The 26859-nt window shown below is 33.9% G+C and overlaps 1 protein-coding gene across 2 annotated transcripts in view; it reads left to right on the top strand.

The window, feature by feature from the left end:
* The window catches only part of Smchd1 (structural maintenance of chromosomes flexible hinge domain containing 1), a 157502-nt gene that overhangs the window by 6680 nt on the left and 123963 nt on the right, over window positions 1–26859 (top strand). For both annotated transcript variants that reach the window (XM_047526412.1, XM_047526413.1), the window contains exons 2-8: window positions 5919–5994; window positions 6576–6737; window positions 10874–10956; window positions 11588–11718; window positions 21227–21341; window positions 21424–21543; window positions 25885–26051. In XM_047526412.1, the coding sequence (XP_047382368.1) occupies window positions 5919–5994; window positions 6576–6737; window positions 10874–10956; window positions 11588–11718; window positions 21227–21341; window positions 21424–21543; window positions 25885–26051 (854 nt within the window). The remainder of the gene's footprint in view (window positions 1–5918; window positions 5995–6575; window positions 6738–10873; window positions 10957–11587; window positions 11719–21226; window positions 21342–21423; window positions 21544–25884; window positions 26052–26859) is intronic.

Raw genomic sequence — 26859 nt, 5'->3', positions numbered from 1 at the left:
AAATTCAAAACACTTGTACTTCCAAACATTTCAGGTAAGGAATACCCCACATGTACCTGTTGGCCTTTTGTGTCTTTTGAGAAATATTCTTTCAGATCTTTTCCCTATTTTTAAATTGGGTTGTTTTCTTACCTGATACATTTTTTTGAGGGCAGGAGCTTAAACTAGGAGCTGGTTTATAATTGTTATTTATATTCATCAATCTCTTGCTTTCTTCAAAAAAGTATTTGTGGTGTCTTATAAGTTCATTGTTAAAAATAACAACAGCTAAGAATGAAAAAAGTAAAGGAAAATAAATATAGAATAATAAGATGCTTGAGAAAAGTTAATAAATGGTAATTTATCTGATAATATATTATACTAAGTCATGAAATCAGCTTTGAACTTCCCATTGGTCAAAACAAAGAAGGAAACAGAATTAATTAATTAACAGTCTTCAAAATAAAAGCATTGCAACCACTAGGAAAGCAAAGGTATTATTTGAGAAATTTTTTTTCCTAGATTCCTCATGAATCCAGAGTGATAGAATGTATAACATCCTAACAGATGGAGACCGCTGCTCCTTACCCTGACCTTTTATTAACAAGGAAGAGTCATATTATTTAGGTTAGTGTAGGCTGTTTTAATTATTAACCACTTAAATTTTTGTAGAAATTTCTTCAGGTTCAGCTTCAGTGTTCCTAATCTGTAGGATAGCCGTCGAATACAGTGCCAAAGCACAAATCTTAAAGGCTAGTTTGTAGAATTTCAGAGCAATACATTAAGGTATATAGTTTCTGACCGATTTAAATCCATGATTTTTTGTTTGTTTTTTTGTCTTTTGGTGCTGGGAGTTAAACCTAGGGCTTCATGCATGCTAAGCACATCTCTCCCACTGAGCTACACTCATAAGCCATGGATGAAATTTAGCTTATTTAGATGTTGAGAATGGAGGTTAGCCCTTCAGAAGTAATTTTTTCCCCGCCTCTGGTACTGGAGATTGATCCCAGGAGCACTCTACTACTGAGCTACATCCCAAGCCCTTTTATTTATTTATTTATTTATTTATTTATTTATTTTTTATTTTTTTGAGACAGGGTCTTCCTATGTTTCCTAGGCTGGCCTCAAACTTCAGAGTCTCCTGCCTCAGCCTTTCAGGTCACTGGGATTGCGGACATGCACCACCACACCCAGCTATAAACATCTCTTAAAATTGACTTTTGAGGAGAAGTTATCCAGCAGATAGTTTGAAGCTGTCCTAAGAATATGGCGGGCAATTGCTTTGTATTCCCCATTAAAGACAGATTCATATATTTTAAAAATAAATTCAGAAAAAGTTCTTACAGAAGAAAAAAAGTCAGATCAAGACTTTTGCCTGAATAGAATTACTTCCAACTTTTCACATACAGAAAAGCAGAAGACTGTATCTGTATTCAATGTCAGGTTAGTACAAATACATGAAAAACTTCATTTTGCATGTAAGATAGATTTTAGATCAGAAAACATGGAGAGAAGACAGGTACAGTGGGGGCACACCTGTAATCCCAATTTTGGGGGAGATTGATTCAGGAGGATTGACAGTTGAGACCAGTTTAGATAACTTAACAAGAACCTTTCTCAAAATAAGATTTATGAAGGACAGTAGTAGGATGCATGGCTAGCAAGTGCAGGGCACTGGGTTCAATCCCCAGTATCACAAAACAAAAAACAAACAAAAAACCCAACATGGAGAGAGAAGAGTATGAGGTTTTGAATAAAAGCACAATGAGTAGTAATGTAAAAATACTTTTCAAGCATGAGAACTATAAAATACTTAGAAAAATTATGAATTTGAGAATTTTATATGGAATGATAGATGAAACAAGGAAAACAATTTGCATGTCTGAAGTGAATTGTAATTGATTTATTGAATAAAATATATTAATTTTAAATATAGATTAAAAATTGTATGACAACTATCTGCTTCAGTGCAGAAAAATAGTCAGTTCCTGATTTAGGATGGTTTGACTTTAGAATTTTTCAACTTCACAGTGGTTCAGAAACATGAATTCTGCAGAAACCGTACATTAATTTTGAATTTTGATCTTATCCTAGGCTAGCAATATGCTGTAGGATACCTTCTGTTTTTTTTACTTTCAGTACAGTATTGCTAGATTACATGAAATATTCAATACCTTATTTTTTGAAAAATTTTTTAGTTGTAGATGGACACAATACCTTTATTTTGTTTATTTTTTTAAAGTTGTGCTAAAGATTGAACGCAGTGCCTCACACGTGCTAGACAAGTGCTCTACCACTGAGCCACAACCCCAGCCCTCAACACCTTATTTTAAAACGTTCATTATTTTAGATTATTTTGCTCAGCTATAGGCTAATACAAGTCTTAACACATTTAAAGTAGACTAGCCTAAGCTATGACATTTGGTAGCTTAGATCTATGAAATGCATTTCAACATAACATTAAGTTTACAGTACATCTTTTGGAATGTAATCACATGGTAAGTAGAGGAACATTTATATACTCTTTTCCCTGGGTGAAATTCATTCATGATGGTAATACAGTTGCAAATGTTGATAGAAGGGAATAAGGTGGTAGCTTTCTTAGCCTTAGATAAAGATACATTGAGGGGCGGAAGTCTTCTATGTAACTAGTGGCAAGCTACATGAAGTATCCTATGCAATTATCCTAGAAGAATCCTCCAGGAAATTTAAAAATAATTGATTTACAGAGAGATTATATGAAATCATTAGATATAAATACCTTTCAGTTGTTCATCAATCGTCAATCATTTGCACATAGATTTTTCAGTAATTATAAAAGCATATTTTGTTATACAGGGTGTATTAGTACATGATCTGACAATTGGGGCATTGTAGAAATAAAGCGGTAATGAACTTAAAGACAAATGACTGTCACAATTACATAGAAACCTAATAAAAATCTGTAGGATCAATTTCTGTGTCTGATAAATAGAATCTTATTTACTTTATGTCTAGGGCCTTATTTCTCTAGGGTGGAACTACATGGAATATAAGTGTCTTTAAGCTTCCTAAAGTATGCCAAATTGCTTTCCAATATGGTTGTAATAATTTTTCAGTCCTGTTGATAGTATGTTAGATGCTGTTTCCTTATATGAAAACTTATACTTGATAGAATCAGAACTGAAAATTTTTACCTATCTCATGGATATGATATCAAGTTATTTTAATTTCTTTGATAACTAGTTGAGCCTTTTCCCCCCAACCCCTTGCCCCGTACTGGGGATTGGATCCAGGGTCACTGTACCTTTGAGCTACACACCCAATTCCTTTTAATTTTCTAAGTTGCTGAGGTTGTCCTCCATCTTATAGTCCTTCTGCCTTTGAGTCTCAAGTAGCTGGGATTACAAGCGTGTGTCATTGCACCTGTCTGAGTTGAATATCTTTTCATGTTTTCTAGTCTTTTCCTTTATGGTTTGCACAAGTGATATCTTTTCAGAAATCCTTTTCTAATCTTTCAAAATTATGCCCTTATGTTTTCTACAATTTGAATTAATATGCAGCTTATTTGGGGTTAGAGGTATAGTTCATTGGAAGAGAGAACACTTCCATAGCATATGTAAGGCCCTGGGGTGAATTTGCAGCACCACAATAAAGAAAAAGAGTAATGCCACTTTAATTCTCCTGAAATTTATTTTTGTGTAAATCGAGATAGGGATTTTATCTATTTCTGTGTGTTTAGTTAGCTGTCTCAATATTTTCATGGACTAGTTTATTATTTCCCCAACAATGTGGGAATGTCACCTTTCCTACTTACCAAGCTCCCCCATGCATATGTATGTGGGACTCTTTCAGAACCCTTTATCCTCTTCTGTTGCATATTTCAAACTAGATTTTTTTTAATGAAAAACTTTAAACATATACAAAGAAAGAATTGTATAATGAACCCAATACTTATCACCCATATTTAGCAGAATTGGCCAAACTAGCATCATATTGTCTTTAATATATCGTAAAGCATATTGTGGGTCTTAGTTGATTTTACCTCTGTATTCATCTATTATACCATCAGAATTAAGTATTTTATATTATGTAATATTTCAGTCCATATTCAGTTTTCTCTGATTGTTCAAAAATGTTTAGGAGCTGGAGTTGTAGCTCAGTGGTAGAGCCCTTGCCTTGTATGTATGAGGAACTGGGTTTGATTCTCAGCACCACATATAAATGAATAAAATAAAAATCCATTGACAACTAAAAAACATTTTTAAAAAATGTCTTTCTAGTTGGTTTGTTTAAGTCACAATTCAACAGGGTCCTCAGATTGAACTTTCCCTTACTACTACCTTCCTTCTCTTTCTGGGAATCTAACCCAAGTCCTCAGTGCATGCCAGGTAAACTCTCTACCACTGAGCCTACATCCCTACTCCCAATCCCCCCATCCCATTTCCTAATTATTTCAAAATTAAATCATTTGAGCAACCATGGTCTAATTTTCCTGCAGTTGACCTGTTGAAGGAATTAACTAGGTAATTCATTAATAGTCCATGCTATGTATGTATGTATTTTAGTTATAGATTGACACAATACCTTTATTTTGATTGTTTATTTTTATGTGGTACTGAGGTCCAAACCCAGTGCATGTGCTAAGCAGGCACTCTACCACTGAGCCACAACTGTAGCCCCTGTCATTTAACTTTATTTCTGCATTTTATAAACTAAAAGTTAGCTTTAAAGACTTTATTAGATTTAGATTAAATTTCTTTGGGGTAGAGAGACAAAGGAGTACTTCTGTAGGTGGTGTGATACTTTATATCACGTCACATCAGGAGTTACGTAATGTATGAATGTTTTACCTATTCCTAGCAGTGCTAACATTGATTCAGGTGGTTTCAGTGTAATACCTTCATAGTAAGATTTCGATTGGGTGGTTCTTCAAATGGTAATATTCTGATTGCCTTTCCTTCCCCTAACTATACATCATCGTATTAATTTCATTTTAGACAAAAGCATGCCTTTTAATTTACATAAAAATGTAAAAAGTTTTCTAATTCTCATTTGTTGGTTGGTTGTGATAGTTCACAGTTCATGATTTCATTGATCATGCTTTTTTTTTTTTTTTTTTTTTTTTTTTTGGTACCAGGGATAGAACTGAGCAGTGCTTAACCACTGAGCAATATCCCCAGACCATTTTAGTTTTTAATTTTGAAACAGATCTAAGTATTCTAGGACCTTACTAAGTTTCTGAGGCTGACTTTGAACCTGTGATCCTTCTGCCTCATCCTCCTGAGCTGCTGGGATTACAGGCAGTACCACCATGCCTGGCTATATTTTTTCCTTTTGATTATTCATGTCTTGATTTGCTCCTTTTTGTTCTTGATCTTCACCTTTTTTGATTTATGAAGGCTTTTTGTTTCTTGTTGCAATTTCCCACTCTAATTCATAATTTGCTTTAGGGTTTTAAGCTTATTCTTTTGGAAGGGATTAGAATAGATGTAAAGTTTCTTTAATATATACATCTTGCTTCGTGCCACTGTTCTTTCCTTAGTCCTCTATCACATTCACTTCTATTTTCTTTGTTTTATTTTTAATATATTTAACTATTTTTATGAAATAAGTGTTAATACTTTGCTATAAATAAATGATTACTTACTTGTGTAATGACATGAAATAACATGTCTTTGTCAGGGTGGGCCCTATTAATGTGAATCCTTTCAAAACATCACACCTAATCACTAGTGTTACTAGGTGGCATATAATTGCAGAAGAATAGCCTTGTTAAAGAAGTAATTTATAATTTACATGGGTTCATGTTAATTTTGCAAAGGCAAAATACAAAATACTGAGTTGTATATTTTCTAGACAAATAGGTATAGTAATTGTTGTAGGACTATAATGTTCTATCAGGATTTTCACATTCTTGCAAATTTGAATAATGCATTTATTTCTCTTATTTTAAATAGACACTTGGCATTTCACCAGAAGAAAAATTTGTTATTACAACGACAAGTAGGAAAGAAATTACCTGTGATAATTTTGGTGAGTAACGATGTTTTAAGTTAAGCACTTGCTTTTATATTTAATACGTAATGATAGGGCAATATTTACTACACAAATATATATTCAGAACTATTGATAGATTACATAGATTGCTCCGAAGTAATTTTTCAAGCGCAATTATAGAATAGCAGTTGCTATCCAGGCTACAGAACATAAGACCTTTCTCAACATTTAGCACAGTTTGGATCTTCAGGCTGACTCTCAGCTTCAACTTGAACTTATCTTGAATTCTTCCATTATCTGTTCATTTTTAGGACCTGCAGTTTTTCATGCTTGATTCCTTTTGAATGTAACCGTTCTTCTCCATTCATGTTAATACCACACTAATGCAGAGCCTCATTTAATTTTCTGTGATAGTTTAACTTATGAATTGAGTTTTCAGATGTTTAGAAATACTTTTGCCTGTTCCATTGATATCCTATAACAAAATAGCTGAATTTTTAGGGTTTGCCTATAAATTGTTAAAGTTATTACATAGATAAAATTGACATTCAAAATTGTAAATTCATTGAGTTTTATGATGCTGACCTAGCACTTAAGATTTTAACTCTCGATTACAGATGAAACTGTTAAAGACGGAGTCACTCTATACCTGCTACAGTCAGTCAATCAATTACTACTTACAGCTACAAAAGAACGAATTGACTTCCTACCTCACTATGACACACTGGTTAAAAGTGGCATGTATGAATATTATGCAAGTGAAGGACAAAATCCTTTGCGTAAGTATCTCATTAATAGTAATTTTGATAAACGGTTACTCTCCTTTATTCCATGGTCTCATTTCTTCAAGTTTTATAAACCTCTCATTTTAGCAGACCACAACCACTCATTTCGAGCTTCCTTTTTCAACTCCATTTCATGGTGTACTTCTTTTTTTTAACCTGTCTTCTTCAAAGTAAGAATACTCATCTTTAAAGCTACCCTACTAGTGAAACTCATTCCTTTTCCATACATGAGGGATCTTGTATCTTATATTTTTTCATCTCCTGTATGCTTTTTTCCACCTGATTTATTCTTCCTGTCCTCCTACAGACCTCTCCCAATTAAGAAATCTCCTTGAAAGAGTTGACTGTTTTCACTATTAAGAGCAATTTTCTTTCCTTCTTACTCTAAGTGTCTGTCCTTGCCTACAGTTCCTAATTTTAGGGTTAAAATTGGTCATTTTTAGTTAAATATTGAAAATCTGACATCAATATCCAGTTATTTGACATAGTTGAATCCCTTTTTCATCCTTGATACACTTTCTTCACTTGACTTTCAAGAGACCACACTCTATTATTTGGTGCTGGGGTTGAACCCAGGGTCTCATGTGCTAAGCCTGTGCTCTACCACTGAGCTGCATCCGAAGGTCTTAGACCATGTTCTCTTAGTTACTTCTTACCTTTCTGCTTGTCCCTTCTTCTTTTCTCTCATGTGTTTTTTTTTTTTTTTAATCTTTTAGATATACATGACAGTAGAACACATTTTTACATATCATACATACATGGAGTATGACTTATTCTAATTAGGATCCCACTTGGGTTGATCATGATGTGGTGTCACACTGGTCATGTATTCATAACATGAATACAGGAAAGTTATGTCTGATTCATTCTGTCTTTCCTATTCTCATTCCCTGTCCCTTCCCTTCATTCCCCTTTGTCTAATCCAGTGAACTCCCCCACCCCTTGTTTCATGTTAGCATCCCCACATCAGAGGGAACATTGGACCTTTGGTTTTTTGGTCCTAGCTCATTTCACTTAGCATGGTAGTCTCCAATTCCATCCATTTACCAGCAAATGCCGTAATTTCATTCTTCTAGATGGCTGAGTAATATTCCATTGTGTATGTATACCACATTTTCTTTCTTTATTCATTTGTTGATGGGCACCTAGGATGGTTCCTTCCCCATGTTCTTAAGGTTCGGTTGCCTCAGTGTTTAGTTCTTGGTCTTATCTTCTTTATCACTTGATGATTTAGTCTCATAGCTCTAAATACTGTCTTATAGAACTGACTCTCAAATGGAGGTGGCAAGAAATGGTCTTTTTTAGGTAAATATTGAAAATAGTACCAGATTTCTCTTCTGAATTTCAGTTTGGTCCGTACATCTTTCTATGTGGCACCTTCTCTAGGGTGTCTGAAATGGGATCCCTGAATCCTATATGACAAATAATTTTCCACATCTGAATTGGTCATCACTCATTCTTTCCAGTTACTCAGATGAAAAATCATTTGTCACCACTTCTGTTAATGCCACCTGGTCTGAGATATTGTCATATTGCCTAGATTACAGTTTCCTCTTAGTTGGTCTCTTTCTCTTTTCATCCCTGTCCGTGGATGGTTTGAGAAGTAATCTTGTGTCATTCTGCTGAAAACAGCACGATTCCCCATTTCTCTAAGAGTGAAAGCCAGAGTCTTTATGGTTAACTACAAGTGTGTAGTAGTTTTGCTTTCCCCTACTTTTCCCCCTTGCTTGTACATTCCACTCCATTGTCAGCCATCTTTTCAGATTGGTGCCCTCTGTCTAGAATGCTCTTCCCCTAGATAAACCTAGGACTTTTTATTTCACCTCATTCAAGTATTGTTTATCTGTTATCTTTTCAGAACTTATTGGATTACTATATTTAAATTGTAACTATTTTCCCTTCATGCCTTTATTTATTCCCTTCTCTCTGTAGCATATATAACCTTCTAACAAGCTATAGAATTTATTGTGATTACATTTTACTTCCTGTCTTCCTCCAGTAGAGTGTTGAATTCATAGTAACAAGAACTTGTTTTTGTACATTTCTTAGAACAACTTGTGGCACATGGTACATGCTTAGATATTTGAATATTAAGTCAATCTTTAGTTATTTCCCTGGGGATAAAATTCTGAATATGTAGTCTTTTGATTTTTTTTTTCTGTCATTATTATGTGAATAAGCAGTGTTTCAACTCTTTGATTTTTCTGACTTTACAATATGTCCCTGTATTGTTTCCTCTTCCTGTTTCCTTGCTTCTGGTTTTGTTCTTGACTGTGTGGTAGTGATTTTCAAGTCATGCAGATATTTTATTAGGAAACTGATCCAGTGTTTAACTATTATATCCATGTCAATGAAACAAAAAGCTTTATTTCTAGCTTTATTTAGTCTCTCAGTTAAGCCCTGTATCTGCTCCCTATTTAACACCACTATTCGTTGAACTTTATACAATTGTATAGCATTATATCTAAAACTGAATTTTTCTTTCTTCCCTTTTACCATATTCCCTTGTGGGAAATACAACCATTTATTTAGATTTGTTTCTTAGATTTATTTCCCTATCTCTGGTACTGGGAATCGAACCCAAGGGTGCTTTACCACTGAGCTACAGCCCCAATCCTTTTGTATGTTTTCTTATTTTTTTGTGGTGTTAAGAGATTGAACTTCAGGGGCCTCAGGCATGCTAGGCAAGCACTCTACCACTGAGCCACATCCCCAGTCTTGTATTTTATATTTTTATTTTGAGACAGCGTCTTGCTGAATTGCTGAAGCTGGATTCAAATTTATGATCCTCCTACTCAGCCTCCTGAGTTGCTGGGATTATAAGCATGTGCACCTTTCCCTTTTTTATCAGATACTAAGTTCTGTGAATTCCTCCTTCTCTTTCTCCTCCTCTTCCTCTTCCTCCTCCTTCTTTTCCTTCTTTCCCTCCCCTCCTCCCACTTTCCTTCCCAGGGGTACTGTACCTCTGAGCTACATCCCCATCCCTTTTTTAAGAGTCTTTCAAAATTGCTGAGGCTGACCTTGAACTTGCAGTCCTCCTTCCTTGGACTGGGATTACAGGTATGCACCACCATGCCTAGCTGAATTTCTTCTTTTCTTTTTACTCTTTTTCTCCCATTTACTATACTGTTCAATCTTCATTTTCTATAGTTACTACCCTTAGCCAGATCCTTATACATATTATCTGATTTGTGGTCAATTTTTTAAATTTATGAACATTACTGTCCTTTAAGTGTTTAGAGTGAGTGCAAGTGCTTCCTAGAGTACAACTGTGTCAATTAATTACAATTCTATTTGGGTTACACTTCTGGGGAATTAAGACATAAATTTGCTATATTCCTTTTCTTTCTAATTAAAGGAATAAAAGTGGGAAATAGTTGAGTTGTGGTCCTGAAAAAAGAATCTAAATAAATAGTGTTGAACCAGTGATAAACTCAATGTCAAGTTAGTGTTGTAGTTAGTAGTCATTCTCTTGTCAGTTTTTTAAAGAAATATATTTTTAGATGTTGATAGACCTTGATTTTATTCATTTATTTATTTGTGGTGCTGAGAATCAAACCCAGTGCCTCACACATGCTAGGCAAGTGCTCTAGCACTGAGCTACAACCCCAACCCCATCTCTGTCAGTTTTGAAGAAGTGTTCTGTCATTTGACAAGTTCTGTTAGTCTTTGGAATTCTATATCCAAAGTAGTTCTTGAGAGACACTTGTATACAATTAATTACTTTATATTTACTCCTTTATCTCTGTTCCTACTTTTGACTTGTGCATGATATAGTGACATACATACACCAGACTGCTGTTTGCTCTTATGGTTATGGTCTTCTGTTTGTCTCTTACGTCTGTATGTCTGTCTTTGGATTATAAACTTGAACCAGAAATCGTGGCTGACTCATGCCGTATAGTGCCATACAAATACTGGTTGATGACTGCCTTTTTATGCTGGTGGTGATTGGTGATGATGCCTTTTATTATGTATTTTATCATTAGGATCAGGATAATATTTTAATTCTAGCTCTTTGGAAAATAAGTGATGACTTTAAGGTACTTCAGAGTTTCTTCTGCTTTGAACTTTTATACAAAGTATTTTAGGGAAAAATTAAGCAATAATGTTTCCTTAATCTTTTTCAGCATTTGCTCTTGCAGAATTAATTGACAATTCATTGTCTGCTACTTCTCGTAATGTTGGTGTTAGAAGAATTCAGATCAAATTGGTAAGAAAATAATACTTAGAGAAATTTAGTTTTTCTTTTGATCAAATAGTATAAGTTGATTGGAAAAAATTAGAAAACAGAAATTAAAGTTAACAATTTGATGTCTCTTTATCCACTTAAAATTTCTTCTTGGATCTTTTATTCTGTGTTTATGTGTGTGGTTGCATGTAGCATTTTACTTTTTTAATATTCTGCTCTCCTTTAATAGTATATTGTAAATATTTTACATATGAATATTCTGAAATATAATATTCTATTGCTCCAGAATGATTTATTGACTATAATGAAAGTAACATAATAAATCTTCTATTGTTGAGCACAGATTTTTTTTTCCTTTATTTTTGCCATTAGAAGTAATGCTGAAATGATGAACATTCTTGTACATCTTTGTACATGTCTCTTATTTTCTAAGTTAAAATCTAAGAAATGCAGTTTCTGGGTCAAAAGTCATGAAGAATTCTAAGAATTTTCATAAATATAGCCGAAGTGCCTTTCAGAAAGTTGTTACTTTACACTTTGATGGAGCAGTGTCTGAGTGAACCTGTTGAATCACTTTTCTTATATTTAACCTTTGATGTTTTAAATACTGATTTGATTTTTCCTGTCTTCTTGAACTTATTTTGTTTCATAGCTTTTTGACGAAACCCAAGGAAAACCTGCTGTTGCAGTGATAGATAATGGAAGAGGAATGACTTCTAAACAGCTTAACAACTGGGCCGTGTATAGGTTGTCAAAATTTACAAGGCAAGGTGACTTTGAAAGGTTAGAAAATCTTACTTTTTTGCCGGTAGCTATCTGTTTTAATAATAACTCTGATATGCCTTTAGATACATAGGATGCATTAGAGGTTTTGATGTTATCAATATATTTAGTTAGGTTTTTTTTTAATAGAATTTTTGTGATCAGTAATCAGAAATAGAATTACATTAACATTGTGTCTTTTCACTTAACAGTTCCTTTTGCATTTCTTGAGGTATGTAGGAGATCTGTTGTATATTTTTAAGCTTTACATCTTTCATTACTAACTTAAAAAAAGCCTTCAGAGCAGCAGAATGGTTTTAAGGTGGGCTTTGGGAATCTCTTCATATCACTTGCAAAATCCCTAAAATTGCATGTAGTTCTGTGGAACTCACTATTGCTCTACTTTCAGGTTTCTGTTTTTAAAAGTGTTCACAGAGCCTGGGTATGGTGGTACATGCCTGTAATCCCAGCAACTAGAGAGGCTGAGGCAGGAGGCAGAAGTTCAAGGCCAGCCTCAACAATTTAACTAGGCCTCAAACAACTTAGCAAAATCCTGTCTTAAAATAAAAAAGGACTGGGATTGTGGCTCAGTCGTTAAGCACTCCTGGGCACAATCCCTGATACCAAAATAAATTTTTAAATAAAATAAAAATATTTACAGCTATTAGGGAATAGAATCTAGTCATGAGTTTTGTATCAGAATGTAATATAGAAAATATCCTGAATAAGAATGTTAGAGGGAAAATATGCTAAAAGCTGTCAGAGATATAAGGATTTTATATTCTTGGAACGTTAGTGGAACTCTAGTAAGAAAAGGTTTGAACCATGAGTCTTTTGATATCTTAAGCTATGTTGTATAGTATAACCTACTTGGGAAGAATCTCTTGGCATTATTGTTAAGTAGCTAGTGTTTATAACCTATTTAGCTATGTTAAGAAAAGCCACCCACATTTAAGGATCAGTTTCAATAATGTGTTAACATTGATATGCTTGACACCTTTGCCTTCTCACTTTTGAAATTTCAGTACCTTCAGATTTTTGTTAAATTATTAAAGACTTCCTGTGCCACTTTGAGGGACAGTGTAGTAAAGAATAAGGATGCTTGCATCTTTCAGCTGAGTTTGAATTCTAGTCTTGCCACTCTCTTATTGTTTGACATTGGTCAAAGTACTTCTAGTGTATGTGAAAGACCCTGGGTTTGATCCCAGTACTGCCAAAAAACAAAACAACAAAAACAAAAAACAGGACTTCTCTCTGTGTCTCCATTTACATATCTGTAACAGGAACGTAATAGTCCATAAGGTTTTATGAAGACTGTTAAGATATATAAGATCTTTAGGGCAGAATCTGTTATGTGGTAAGTAATCAGTAAATGTAAGCTATCATTTTAGTTATTGCTTCTCATTCCTGACTTAAGACTTCTCTATAGTCATGTTTTTTTGCTTTTCATGAACACATGACACTTAAAGAATTTATAAAAATAATAGCCAAACAGAAGGCCAAGACCTTTTTTTTTTTTTTTTTTTTTTTTTGAGTCTAGGTATGGGATTTGGCATGTGATCTAATAAGTAGAAGGGAAGGAGAACAGATTGTAAATTAGGCAGAAAGTTCATAAAATATCAGAATAATCACTTGGAAGAGTAGAAAAATGTAGTCTATAGTTTGTTAAAATCCTCATTGGATTTATGTTACATTGACTGATATTTCTCTAGCTCTTACCACAACACAAACTTTAAAACTTAACCCAAAGTTAGGGAATTTTAAATTTCTAATAAGAGTCTTTCTATTGCTAGTCCTATCTTTATAGGTATATGGTCAGTAAACAATTAGTTGTTACCTCTTCATACTGTCTTTGAGTTCAGAATCAGTCCCCGTTCTGTCAACTGATTTAACATTTCAAACCCCTAGTTTCTACTTCTACAGAAGAAATTATTAGTTACTTTGCTGTTTCTAGATCAGTTTTTACTTGATACAAGATAGATCTCATAAGAAGCAGGCTGTGGAAGAAAAGGAAGACTCACAGTACAAAAAAGCTGACATAGTATTAAAAATTTTTTTTAATTGTAGATGCACATGATATCTTTATTTATTTTTTTATTTGTGGTGCTGAGAATTGAACCCAGTGCCTCTCACACGTGCTAGGTAAGCACTCTACCACTGAGCCACAACCCCACCTCCTCACCGACAGTTTTAACCTACTACTTATGTCATAATTGAGGGTTTCCTAGGCTGTTCTGGCACTTGTGATCCTCTTGCCGAGGCCTCCAAGGTAGCTAGAATTACAGGAGTGCACCACCCTGCCCACCTATTGTCTGACTGACAAATGTATACACCTGTGTAACCCAAACCCTTGTCAAGATATAGTATATTACATAAACCCAGAAAACTTGCTCATAACTTGGGCACTAATATAATTATGTTTCAAAGATGCACTTGGATACCTGGAACATAATTTAATATTTTATGTTCATTTAATTATTTTGAAGAGGAAGGAAGTTTGATATTAAATTGGCCGTATGACCATACTTCATGTAGGTGTGTTAGATAAATGCTGCTTTCTGCACTCTAACTTTGGTAATTAAGACTCAGAGAGCCTCTTTGGGGAAAATAAAAATGGCATGCTACATTGTCCATACCATTTTTGAGTTATAATAATGGACCCCCAACAATTTTCTCTAACAACTGATTCGTCCTTAGTGTTTTCTACAGATTAAGATGAGCTTTCATTTACTTTCTAGGATATATATTTACTTGAATTTAGATAGTACATTTGTAACATTTAAGCATCCTGCATTAATTTGATCAATTCTGTTGTATTTGGCAGATTTATCCCAAAGACTATAATAGGAATTGGTAGCCATTTGTCAGTTCCAGAGCTTTCTTCATTTTCGTGTGTCCCCCACGACCCCCGCAGGCCGACTTCAGTAGATTTAAGATAAAAAAATGATTTCTTGGCAGTCATTTAGATTGTATTTAGTTTCTTTTGCTAATTTACTTCTCTCTCTTGTTCCTCTTTCTTACTGTAGATATCTCTGATGTTTTGCTTCCATGCATATTTTGTTTTTCTCTTCCAGTAAGTCAACTACTTTCTTTCACAAAGATAAAAAGTGCTGTCTTTAACTGTATGAAGAACATGAGTATTTTCTAAAATTCTCCTGTACTTACTAGGGATTGAACCCAGGACCTCACACATGCTTAGACGAGTGCTCTTAAACTACATTCAACCCTTTCATTAATTTTTTACGTTGATACAGTGTCTTGCTAAAGGTTTTACGTTGATGCAGTGTCTTACCCAGGCTGGCCTTGAACTTGGGTTGGTCCTACCACAGTCTCTTGAGTAACTGGGTTGCAGGGGTGTGCCGTTGTGCCCAACTTGACTTTTTTAATTCTCCAGAGGACTGCTATGGTACCAGTTATTTCTTAAAATCTTTAGATTCTTTTTCTACTTTTTTTTTCTCCTCCTCATGAAGGAATATTTATATAGTCCTTGAGTGTGGACATAGGAATTTTTCAAGACTTATTAACACAAGTCTGAGACCTACTTGAAATCTGTATTTTCAGCCTTACTCGCTGAGGTAGGATTCTTATCTAGATAAGTTTGAGTGGATGTTTTGAGTTTTAAAATGAAACTTACTGCCTGGTGATTATTAGAATGTATATTCTTAATGAGTGAAGAAAATTCTTTAGATTTGTATCAGTTTAAGTATGTGTTGTATATTAGCAGTGAACCTCCCTTTCCCTAAATTTTTGTGTACTTTCCCATAGTATTTTAAGGAAAATACTTGAGTATTTTTGGCCTATTTTCTAGAATTGTTACACTAATAACTAAATTCTTAGAACTCATTCTATTTTTTCCTAATGAATGTTAGGTTCATGGACTTAGATTAATCATAATTGTGGGAAATAGGCTACATCCCACAAGTTTTGATAGACCGTCCTTTTCCTTCCCTTCCCTTCTCTTCCCTCCCCTCCCCTCCCCCCCCCCTCCCCTCCCCTCCCCTCCCCAGCAATTGAACCCAGTGGTGCTTAACCAGTGAGCCACATCCCCAGGCCTTTCTATATTCTAGAGACAGGGGACAGGGTCTTCCTGAGTTGCTTTAGGACCTCACTAAATTACTGACTCTGGCTTTGAACTTGTGATCTTCCTGCCTAAGCTTACTGAGCCACTGGAATTATAGTTCTATGCTATCATGCCCAGACTGTATTTTCACTTTCATTCAGTTCAGTGTATTTTAAAATTTTCTTTGCAACTTGTTTTTTGACTAGTGGATTGTTTTGTAGTGTACAACTTAATTTTCAAGTACTCCCAACAGAATTTCTTATTGTCTTTCTATTGATTTCAATATGAAATCATATTTTGTATGATTTCACTTCTTTTAAACTTGATTTGTTTTATGATCCAGTATATGATCTATCTTGGTGAATTTTTTATGTGTCCTTGAAAAGAAGGTGTATTTTGCTGTTTGGAATACTGTTCTGTAAAAGTCAATTAGATCTTGTTCATTTCTTCATATCCTTGCTGATTCTCTGTTTGATGTTACTAACAGAGGGTTACTGAAGTTCTCCACTTTATTTGTAGATTTTTCATTTCTCTCTTTAGTTCTCTTGATGTTTGCTTTCTGTTTTGAAATTGTATTATTTAAAGCATATACAAAATTATTGCGCCATCTATGCCTTCTTGATGAACTGACACATCATTATATAGTGTTGGACTTTGTTCCTTTAATCCAAAGCATACTTTATCTATTAACATAGTCATTCTAGCATTCTTTTATTTGCATTTGCATGGTATATCTTATCCATTTTATTTTAACCTACTTATTATGTGTGAAATATTTCTAATAGACAACATACTGTTGGGGCAATTTTTTAAAAACACTCTGCCAATTTTACTTTGTCAATTTGTACTGGCACATTTAATGGGATTATTGATCTCCTAGAACTTAGGTCTATCATGTTTAATGCTTTTGTTTGTTCCTTTTGTTTATTTCTCTTTTCTGAACCTTTTGTGGATCACTTAAACATCTTTTAGTATTCTTTTTTTCTTTTTAGAGTTTCTGAGTATGCCTTTTTTTAATGGTTACTCTAAGGATTACTATATTCATATATAACTAGTATGGATATTTTATACTTAAAGTGAATTGTAGAATCTACCATAATTTAGGTCCCTTTACTCACTTGATTTCAGCAATCTAACATAATTTTAAAAACTCAAGATAGTGATCCCCTATTTTATTTACCCATATATTTGCTTTTTTGTTTTTTTCTTCATTTCCTGGTGATATTCTTCAGTTTACTTTGAGGTTAATATATTCACTTCAGCTTTCTTTTCATTAATGTTAAAATGGAAATTCTTTTTCAGTCTCTTAACCTGTTTTCTATTTATTTATTTATTTATTTATTTATTTATTTATTTATTTATTTATTTTTGTGGTACTGGGGATCGAACTCAAGGCCTTGTGCTTGCAAATCAAGCACTCTACCAGCTGAGCTATCTTCCCAGCCCTTCTCTTTATTTTTAAATAGCATTTTATTTCAGCAGTAGATCATTGTATCTTTATATTTGACAATCTCTGCTTTTTAATTGGGATGTTTAGGCCTCTTGCATTTAATGTTTTTATTGGTATGTTTGGACTTAACATCTTTGTTAATTGTGTTTTACATTTCTTGTCTGCTTTATGTTGCTGTTTTCTTTGCCCCCCAGCCTCATTTTAAATAGTACCTTGCATGGGTATGATTCTGCTTTCTATTTCTTGGCTTATTAGCCACAGCTACATTTTGTTTTTTTACCAGCAACTTTAAGATTCATAAAATGTATCTTCAGTTTAATAGTTTATATCAAGAAGTATTACTATGCACCTTAACATATAAGTACATCATAGCAGTATACGTCCCATTTACTGTCTTGATCTTTGTGCTTTTGTTTTTATATATGTTACTTTTGACATTTATTATTAAAATGAACATGTTATTTTGCTTTAAATAGCCAGTTACCTCTCCCTTTATTGTAAGGCCGTGTCTCAACGTTCTCACTTTTCTGGCTAGGGTAAACATGTCTGCTTTATGATCTAACAACACACTGCTCTATCCCTTTATTAAAAGTCTTTTTTAGTTGTTGTTATTGTTAATTTTGGTGAATAAACATAGAATAAAATTTGTCATTATAATCTTTTTTCTTTTTTCTTTGGTACTGGGGATTGAACCCAGGGATGCGTAACCACTGAGCAATATCTCCACAGTCTAATTTTATTTTTTAGAATTTTGAGGCAGGGTCTGACTAATTTGCTGTGGGTCTCACTAAGTTGCTGAGACTGGCCTCAAACTTTGATCATTCTGCTTCAGCCTCACTTACAACTGGAATTATAGGTATGTCACTGAGCCCAGCCCAGGGTTGCAGGGGACAGGGGGGGCTTCGGAATATTTGAGTAACTTCCTAAAATCAGATTACAAAAAAACCCCAAACTCTAAAAACTCAACTAAGTAAACCTGGTGGCACTTAAGAAATGTACTTTCTTACAGTTAAACCTGAACACAGTGACCCTGAAACAAGAGTGGGGAAATAAAGTTGTGATCTTTTCATATAGTATATGTAGGTTTAGTGTCAAAATAGGTATGTGAATTAAAGGTGTATAATAAATAATAAATGATAGTTTAGAATAGTGTTGCTTATTAGCAGTTACAAACAGCCCATACATTTCCTATTGTTTGCCAAATTCAAAGCAAATGTTTTAAAGAAATACAGAACTATTCTGGCAAAATGAAGCCACAGTTTTAAAAAAGGATCATAGAACTTTAATAAAAATCAAACTTTGTGTGTGAAATTTTAATTATGTAACATTGGTCCTATCTCCATGGTAGCTCCAAAGACTGGTTGAGACGAAATATACTGTTTTGGCCATAAGAGACCCTCCGTTCATTTGGGATTTAGGGTTAATGTTAGAACTTTATAGTTCATTCATCTTGAGATAAATAATGAATTGTAAAGATGACTTTATATTTCTGGATATGGCCAAACTATAACATTTGAGCCCATTTGTGTTAAAATTGAAAACCACCCCTTCTGCACATACATCCTTTAAGGTTATTTTTGCTGAGCATACCATTTTAGGTTGACTTATTTTTTTAAATTTATTTTTGGGAGGTACCTGGGATTGAACCTAGGGGCACTTAACTGCTGAGACACATCCCCAGTCCTTCTTTATATTTCATTTAGAGAAAGGGTCTCACTAAGTTACTTAGGGCCTTGCTAAATTTCTGAGGTTGACTTTGAAATTGAGATCCTTCTGCCTCAGCCTCCCACGCCACTGGGATTATAGGTGTGTGCCACCGTGCCCAGCCCTTTGGTTGACTTGTTAAAGAAATTTTCAGTACGTTAAAGATCTCACTTTTTCTACTGACTTGCATGGTTTGTGATGAGATATCTGTTGTCATTCCTGCCTTTGTATCTTAGGTCATATTGTCTGTCTCTGACTCCAAAAAAGTTACCCTTTTTTTTTTTTTTTGGATGAACCTTTATTTATTTGTATGTGATGCTAAGACTCAAACCCAGTGCCTCACACTTGCTAGGCAAGTGCTCTGCCACTAAGCCACAATCCCAACCCCAAAAGTTACCTTTTTATCATTGGTAAGTATGTGTGTTATATAGATTCAGGGTGTGCATTTCTTTGAGAAGTGGTAGTATGTACATTATGGTGAGGTATTTTGTATAAATACATACTTAGGAGGCATTTTGAGAGTGTTGTGCAGGGATGGTTTGTGTGTGTTGTGTGGGGGCAGGTTTGTGTCTCTTATATGGGGATAGGTGTGTCATGTAGTGATGTATTTGTATATATGAAGTATTAATATATCTTACTTGGTCAGTACTGGATTTGTTTATTTTGATTATTAACATATGGAGTTGGGGCTTTTTATGCCAATTAAAACATTTTTATCCTATTCTTTTCTGTTTTTGTTTTTTGTCTTTTTGTTTTCTATTTTTATTTATATTGAATCCAGGAACACTCTACCACTGAGCTATATCCCTAGGCCTTTTTAAAAAAAAAAATTTAATCAATTTATTTATTTTTTGAGACAGGATCTTGTTTAGTTCCTGAGGCTGCCCTAAAACTTTGAATTCTCCTGCTTTAGCCTCCTGAGTAGCTGGAGTTCCAGGCATGCACCACCACACCTACCCATGTTTTAAAAATTACCTTTTTGTTGCTGCTTATTTTTTTACTTGTTACTCCTTTTTAAAAATATTTTTGAATTTATGAATTTCTTTTTCTGATTGTCTTTGAAATTTCATAATGCATAATTTTAGATATTCCCCCAAATTTAGGTCGTTAGGACTCTTTATCTCTGATCCTTCCCTTCCCCCAAATCATACTTTGATCACTGAAAATATTTCAAGTTTGAATTTTTAGAAATCCCACAATTTGTACTCCATTTTTTCCTAACCACACCATTTTTAAAATCTCACACATATTACTTTCAAAAAATTATATTTACCATATTATGTTAATCTTTTGTATGCCAAATTGTGCTTATAGGTTCATTCCTTTAGAGCAAGTATCTTGGTGGTAATTTACCTTAGTTTCTATCTATAAATTCTTTATATTTTTCTAGTTCACAATTCTAGCTTGACCAGTCTTTTTCTCTAGGCACTGTGGGAATTATATTTCACCATCTTTTTTGCTGTCAACACCTACTAACTGATATTATCTTAACTGTTTGAACTCAGTCTATTTTCTAGTTGTTCTTTTTGGTGTTAACAGTGATGTGGATTAAAAAAAATTTTTTTTGTAGTTGTAGATGGACAGCATGTCTTTATTTTATTTGTTTCTTTTTTTTAATGTGGTGCTAAGGATTGAACCTAGTTCCTCACACATGCTAGGCAAGTTCTTTGCTACTGAGCTATATAGCCCCAGCCACTGGATTTTTTTTTTTTTACTTATCTGTTTTGGGCTCTGTTGGTCTTCACAGATCTGTGGAGCCAGGGCTTTAATTGGTTTGAGAATATTTGTAGATATTATCCATTCTCTGTCTTCTTTCTAGAAATACATTTAAACTTGGGTGAGATATTCTTTGAATATATCTTCCTGTTGTCTGATTTTCTCCAACTTTGCCATATGTGGTTTTTAACCTTTTTCATTGAGTCTATTAGTGGTTCCAGCCTCACCCCTAATTGTTTATTTCTGATATTGGGAAGTGTTATCCCTGGTGACCTTCCCTATATTTGAAAGACCAGCGATGCCCCCTTTCCAGGATGTAGTTATGTACATTGGGAGTTTTCCTTAGCTCATCATTTGCCATGATACATGGAAATGGGAATATTCTTTGCTCTATCCCCCATAATTTTTATGGAAATATTTTAACAAGTTTCGAAGTAGTAACAACCTTTTGAAGTGAAGGTCCTAGAGGCATAAAAATAAATAAGGAACATATTTAGTTCTGTTTGTTCCAAATTTGGAGGCCAAAATTGCATGTAATTTCTTTTGGCACTTAAGTAGATTATTTAAAATCACTGCATCAATGTACTGTTTTATTTTAGTGATCATTCAGGATATGTTCGTCCTGTACCAGTACCACGGAGTTTAAATAGTGATATTTCCTATTTTGGTGTTGGGGGCAAGCAGGCTGTTTTCTTTGTTGGACAATCAGCCAGAGTAAGTAGAAAAATATCTTTTTACTAAAATATTTTGAAGTTGACCTGTGCAGTTTTAAGGTCCTCTTTTTAATATTTGACAGATGATAAGTAAACCTGCAGAGTCCCAAGATGTTCATGAGCTTGTACTTTCTAAAGAAGATTTTGAGAAGAAGGAAAAAAATAAGGAGGCAATATATAGTGGATATATAAGAAACAGAAAGGTACAGTACATTTAATTCATAATTATAAATTTATTCCTTTGGATGGATGACAGAACTTTTTTCTAATATATTGCTAAGATGCCAACATTTGTTGTTTTAAAAAATTGAAGATATGAAATTTTTCAAATAAGTTACATACTTTTTCATTCTTCCTTTAATCATGTGAGCGCAAACATAAATAATTTTGGTGCTTTTTTATAGTAAAAGTCTTAATGCAGTAAATTGTATTATAAAGTCTAGTAAGCTTTTTGTAAATTGCTTATAAGGTTGTAAACTTTTTTCTTGGTCTGAATTTGGGTTTTAAAGACTTTGTTAAAAACTAATCATGGGAATGAAGTAAAAAAAACTGTGATATGTTAGTTGACTTTCAGAAAATCAGAGTTCCAGAGAAACAAATACAATTGTTGCAAGTTTGTATTTAAATTGTCTTTTTAATATGACAAATTGGAGGTGAGTACATGGTATTTATTTTATATTCACCTTTTCTTTTTGAAACATTTTATAATTTCTCATGTTAAAATCTTTGTTTCAAAGTAATTTTGAGCATTTTAAAACTTGTTTTCTGACTGGGGTTGTAGCTCAGTGGTAGAGCACTTGCCTAGCATTTGTGAGGCACTGAGTTTGATCCACAGTACCACATAGAAATAAGTAAAGTAAAGGTCCAATGACTACTAAAAAAATATTTTAAAAATATTAAAAACAAAAACAACAACAACAAAAACTTTTCTAGTCTGGGGATGTGGCTTGGTAGTAGAGTGCTTGTCTACTATACATGAGACCCTGGGTTTAATTCTCAGTACCTAAAAAATTAAAAAAATAAAAATAAAGTGATTTATGATTCTGACATAAATCACAGAAAATTTAACAGGAAATAAAATTGAAATATTGTCAAGTGTCATGTAATATTTTGGTGAATTTCCTCTCACCCTCCTCCTGCTTTTTGTGGTACTAGAGATTAGATCCAGGGCCTAGCACATGCTAGGTAAAAGCACTGTACCACTGAGCTACATCCCCAGCCCTTTGTTTTATTTTGAAATAGGGTCTCACTGGGTTGCCCAGACTAGTTTCAAACTTGCAATTCTCCTGCCTCAGTCTCTGGAATAGCTGGGATTATAAGCATGCACTACCAGGCTTGGCCCAGTCAAGTTTTTAAAAATATATAACTTATAGTTTTGATTCTACATTTCTTAAATTAACATTTAGAGTATCTCCCTATTTTATAAAATGTGTCATATATTTTTAATAGCTTCATAATATTTCTTGTTTGAAGGATTTTACAGACTGGGGCTGTAGCTTAGTGGTAGAGTGCTTGCCTTGCATGTGTGAGACACTGGGTTCCATCCTCAGCACCACATAAAAATAAATGAATAAATAAAGATATTGGGGGTGGGGAAAGAAAGACATTGCCATGAAATCTTTGTGTAACATTTTTCCCGAGTACACATTTTATAAATATTTTGTTAGAATTTTAATAGTTGACAATAAATTTGAACTTTTAAAATGTTCTTGGTTAAACATTGCTTGTCCAAAAGACTAAACTGAAAAGTCACTTATACTTCTAGCAGTTGTGTATGAAGAACCTATCTGATCAGTTCCTTATTTTTAGGAAAAAAGGAGAAAAGGCAATAAAATGTTGGCATTTTAATAGGTAGAAATAGTGCCTTTTCTTTAATTACTGCTAGGCTGAATTTCTTTTTATGTATTTTAGTTACTTTTATTTTTTTCGATAACTTAACATTTCTCTGTCCAGGAACTATCTTTTGTTATGTTCCACTTTTTAAAAAATTTGTATTTATTTAACAGATTACATATTGTAATATTTTGCCTAACAAGGTTCCATCCCTTCTGCCTTACCATCACAAAGCCTTATTTAATATATTGGTGTAAATATTAATTGCCATGTTAAAACTAGTTAAAAAACAGATTGAGAATTTAAGTTCATATTATGAAGCTTGAATAGAGCTGGGTTTCTTGGATCACCTTTTCTCTGCCAACTAATTGCGTTCCCAACAAACATTTAATAGGTATCAATAGATACTTGGTCCTTTTCTTTTTCTGAGCAATTTTTTCTAGATTACTTTTGTTGAACTTCTCTATTTAGCAGTTTCCAGAATGAGTGTGAAGTTGTTGGTACTCTTTTGCTTTTTTTTTCCTTTCTTTTCTTTCTTTTTTGGGTACTGGGTATTGAAACCAGGGACTCTTTACCAGAGAGTTACATACCCAGTCCTTTTTAAAATTCTTTTATTTTGGGACAGAGTCTCATTAAGTTGCAAATCCTGACCTCAAACTTGAGATCCTTCTGCCTCAGCCTCCTAAGTAACTGGGATTATGGGTGGGTGCCACCATGCCCAGTGAGCTGGTAGATCTTGATCTGTAATGAGCAGTCTTGGCATATATAAATAAGTGTGCCATTTAGATACCAACAATTCTCAAATCTGTTTTACTTGTGAAGACTTTTCTGTTAGGATTGCACTATTGAATCAGACTGAGTTCAAACCATCTGACACTTTAAACAGTAAAAGATTTAATAATTTAGATGCTTACGTGAGTATTGGAAAGGCCAGAGGAATAATCGATCAGCTGAACCTCCTAGAATAATGCCAGGACATTCTGAACTGGCCTTGGAGGGATGCTGCATCATTTGCTGTAATCTTGAAGTAGGAAGACCTCTCCTGGGTATGGAATTCAGGAGCTCGATGCCATAACTTTGACCAAAGAGTTGGAAAGATCTCACTACCTCAGTTGCTCCAACTGAAATACGAAATTCAGTTGTATACTCGTAACCCCAAGAACTTGGGTATCTGAGGTGGGAGGATTGTAAATTTAAGGCCAGCTTCAGCAATTTAGCATGACCCTGTTTTAAAAATAAAACTTTTTTAAAAAAGAGGGTAGAGTGGAGATGTAGATCAGTGATTAAGTGACACTGGGTTCATTTCCCGGTAATACAAAAACAACAACAACAAAAAACAAACTATCTTTAAACCTCATTCTCTCTACCTGCTTCCCCCAACTATCCTTTTTAACTATTGACCATACAGTTCGAATTGGTAATCCATGTCCCTAGTCATTCATAGTTTATTCTGTTTTTAAGAATTGTTCCTTTCATCTGCTCTTTTTTATTTACCCATTTCCCACTGCTCTAATTCAGTCTGTTTCATCTTTCGTTATGTATTTATCATATATTCTAAACTACCTTGATTCCCTTAAATTCTCAAATGTCTGAAATGTTCCTATTCAGTCATCTTATATGTGAATGTTGTCTTCTTTTTACCTGTATGGTCCTTGATTCATATCTTTATAATGGTGTGTTGTTTAGTTCATTCCCCCCCCCTCCCATTTCCTACCAGATGGAATTTTATAAAGAGCAAGGACTCTTTTATTTTCTTGAAACTTATTTTCCTTGGGCCCAGTTTAAAGCATGGGATTTGATATTTTATCCCACTGTATTGCTGGGGATTGAACCCAGGACATCACGCATGCTGGGCAAGCATTCTACTCATGAGCTATGTCCCCAGCCCTTGATAAAGATTTAGATATAAACTTGCATCATTAGTAAAATCAAAACTGTTAGTGTGTATAAAAGATACTTGTATAATATCTTTTATAGCTATGATATTAGTAATTTAATGTATAGATACTTTAGAATGGTTTTGAAGTACCTTTTTTTTTTTAAGAAAGTAATACATGATTAATTTCCTAGACATAGTGGTTTAGTGTTTTATTCTTACAGTTTTTATGTACATGGAAACATACACAGTATATTTAGGCATATCTACACACACAAATTCATGTAATTTTTAACATATAGACTGTTAATGTGAGAAGTGTATAATTCTTGTCTTTAAATCTCTCCCCTTTCCCATCTACAAGCTCTAGACATTTCTCTAAAAGTGGACTGGTGCCCAGGATAATTTTATTCTCTTTTAAACACAGTGTATTTGGGTTAAATCAGCTGTACCCTAGTTATATTAGAAGGGCTGGTCATTGGTCCTAAGTGGCAGATATTCCAAATAAGGACTCATTCCATCCTAGAGTAAGTAAGTGTCCTCCATTTTTTGAAATTATTTGTCTTTACCTTTTCCTTTAGGATCCTAAAATTGCTTTAGCTGTATGAGACAGAGCATTCTTTTTGTATGCCAATTTAATTGTCTGTGTGAAAGTTCTGTCCTTATAGTGTTGTCACACACTCACCTGGTTTATTGTATTGGACCAATTTCCTCTGAAAGTTTTTTTGAAGATTGATTATGAAACCTATCCACGTGGTCACATTAAAATTTGATGTAATAGTTCCATGTATAATTTTAATTCCAGTGCTTTAATCTGTTGTATTCACTCTTGTAGCCATCTGATTCAGTTCACATTACAAACGATGATGAAAGATTTCTACATAATCTTATCTTAGAGGAGAAAGAAAAAGATAGCTTTACTGCTGTGGTTATTACAGGGGTACAACCAGAACACATACAGTACTTGAAAAATTACTTCCATCTCTGGACACGACAGTTAGCGTAAGTAATTATATTTGGATCAAAAAATGTTGCTACTTATCTTTTTTAAGGTAGAAAATATTACAGATACCTTGAAGCCTGTTTGGTATTCCTTTTGTCCAATTTCCTTCCCTTCAGGATAGTGTCAATATTCTGATATTGCTATTAAAATAGTTCTCCATTCATTCTGTAAATTTTATTTATAGATCACCTGAAGTTTATTGAGCATTTTTTTTTTTTTTTGGTACTGAGAATTGAACTCAGGGGCACTTGACCACTGAGCCACATCCCACCCCTCTTTTGTATTTTATTTAGAGACAGGGTCTCACTGAGTTGCTTAGCTCCTCGCTTTTGCTGAGGCTGACTTTGAACTCGTGATCCTCTTGCCTCAGACTCCTGAGCTGCTGGGATTACAGGCGTGTGCCATTGTGCCCAGCTCTAAGCACTAATTGAGGCACAAAATTTTGGGAACTTATTTTAAAATTTAAAATGAACCCTCTTCACTCTGTTTTCCTAAACACCTACATAATTTTCATGTCATATATTAATTTTTTTTGTCCGATTTCCCCATTGAAATGTCTTTTAATTCAGTATTCTCACTGCCTGGAAGTATAGCTGCTACATAATAAATGCTCAATAAATGTTTAACAAATGAATGTATCAATAAAAAAACCCTAAATCTCTATATGACATATTAATAATACTGAAAATAAGTCATTATGTGTTTATCCCAGGAAAACTTCTGAGTTTTGTGTATATATATCCCATTAGACCAAATCCTAGGGACATTTATTTAATAGTTCTAAGCTTTCTTTTTATACTATATGAT

The sequence above is a fragment of the Sciurus carolinensis genome, chromosome 15 (assembly GCF_902686445.1).
Source record: "Sciurus carolinensis chromosome 15, mSciCar1.2, whole genome shotgun sequence".
NCBI classification, from domain to species: domain Eukaryota; kingdom Metazoa; phylum Chordata; class Mammalia; order Rodentia; family Sciuridae; genus Sciurus; species Sciurus carolinensis.
The sequence above is the reverse complement of the archived record's forward strand: the minus strand, read 5'-3'. Positions and strand labels throughout refer to the sequence as shown.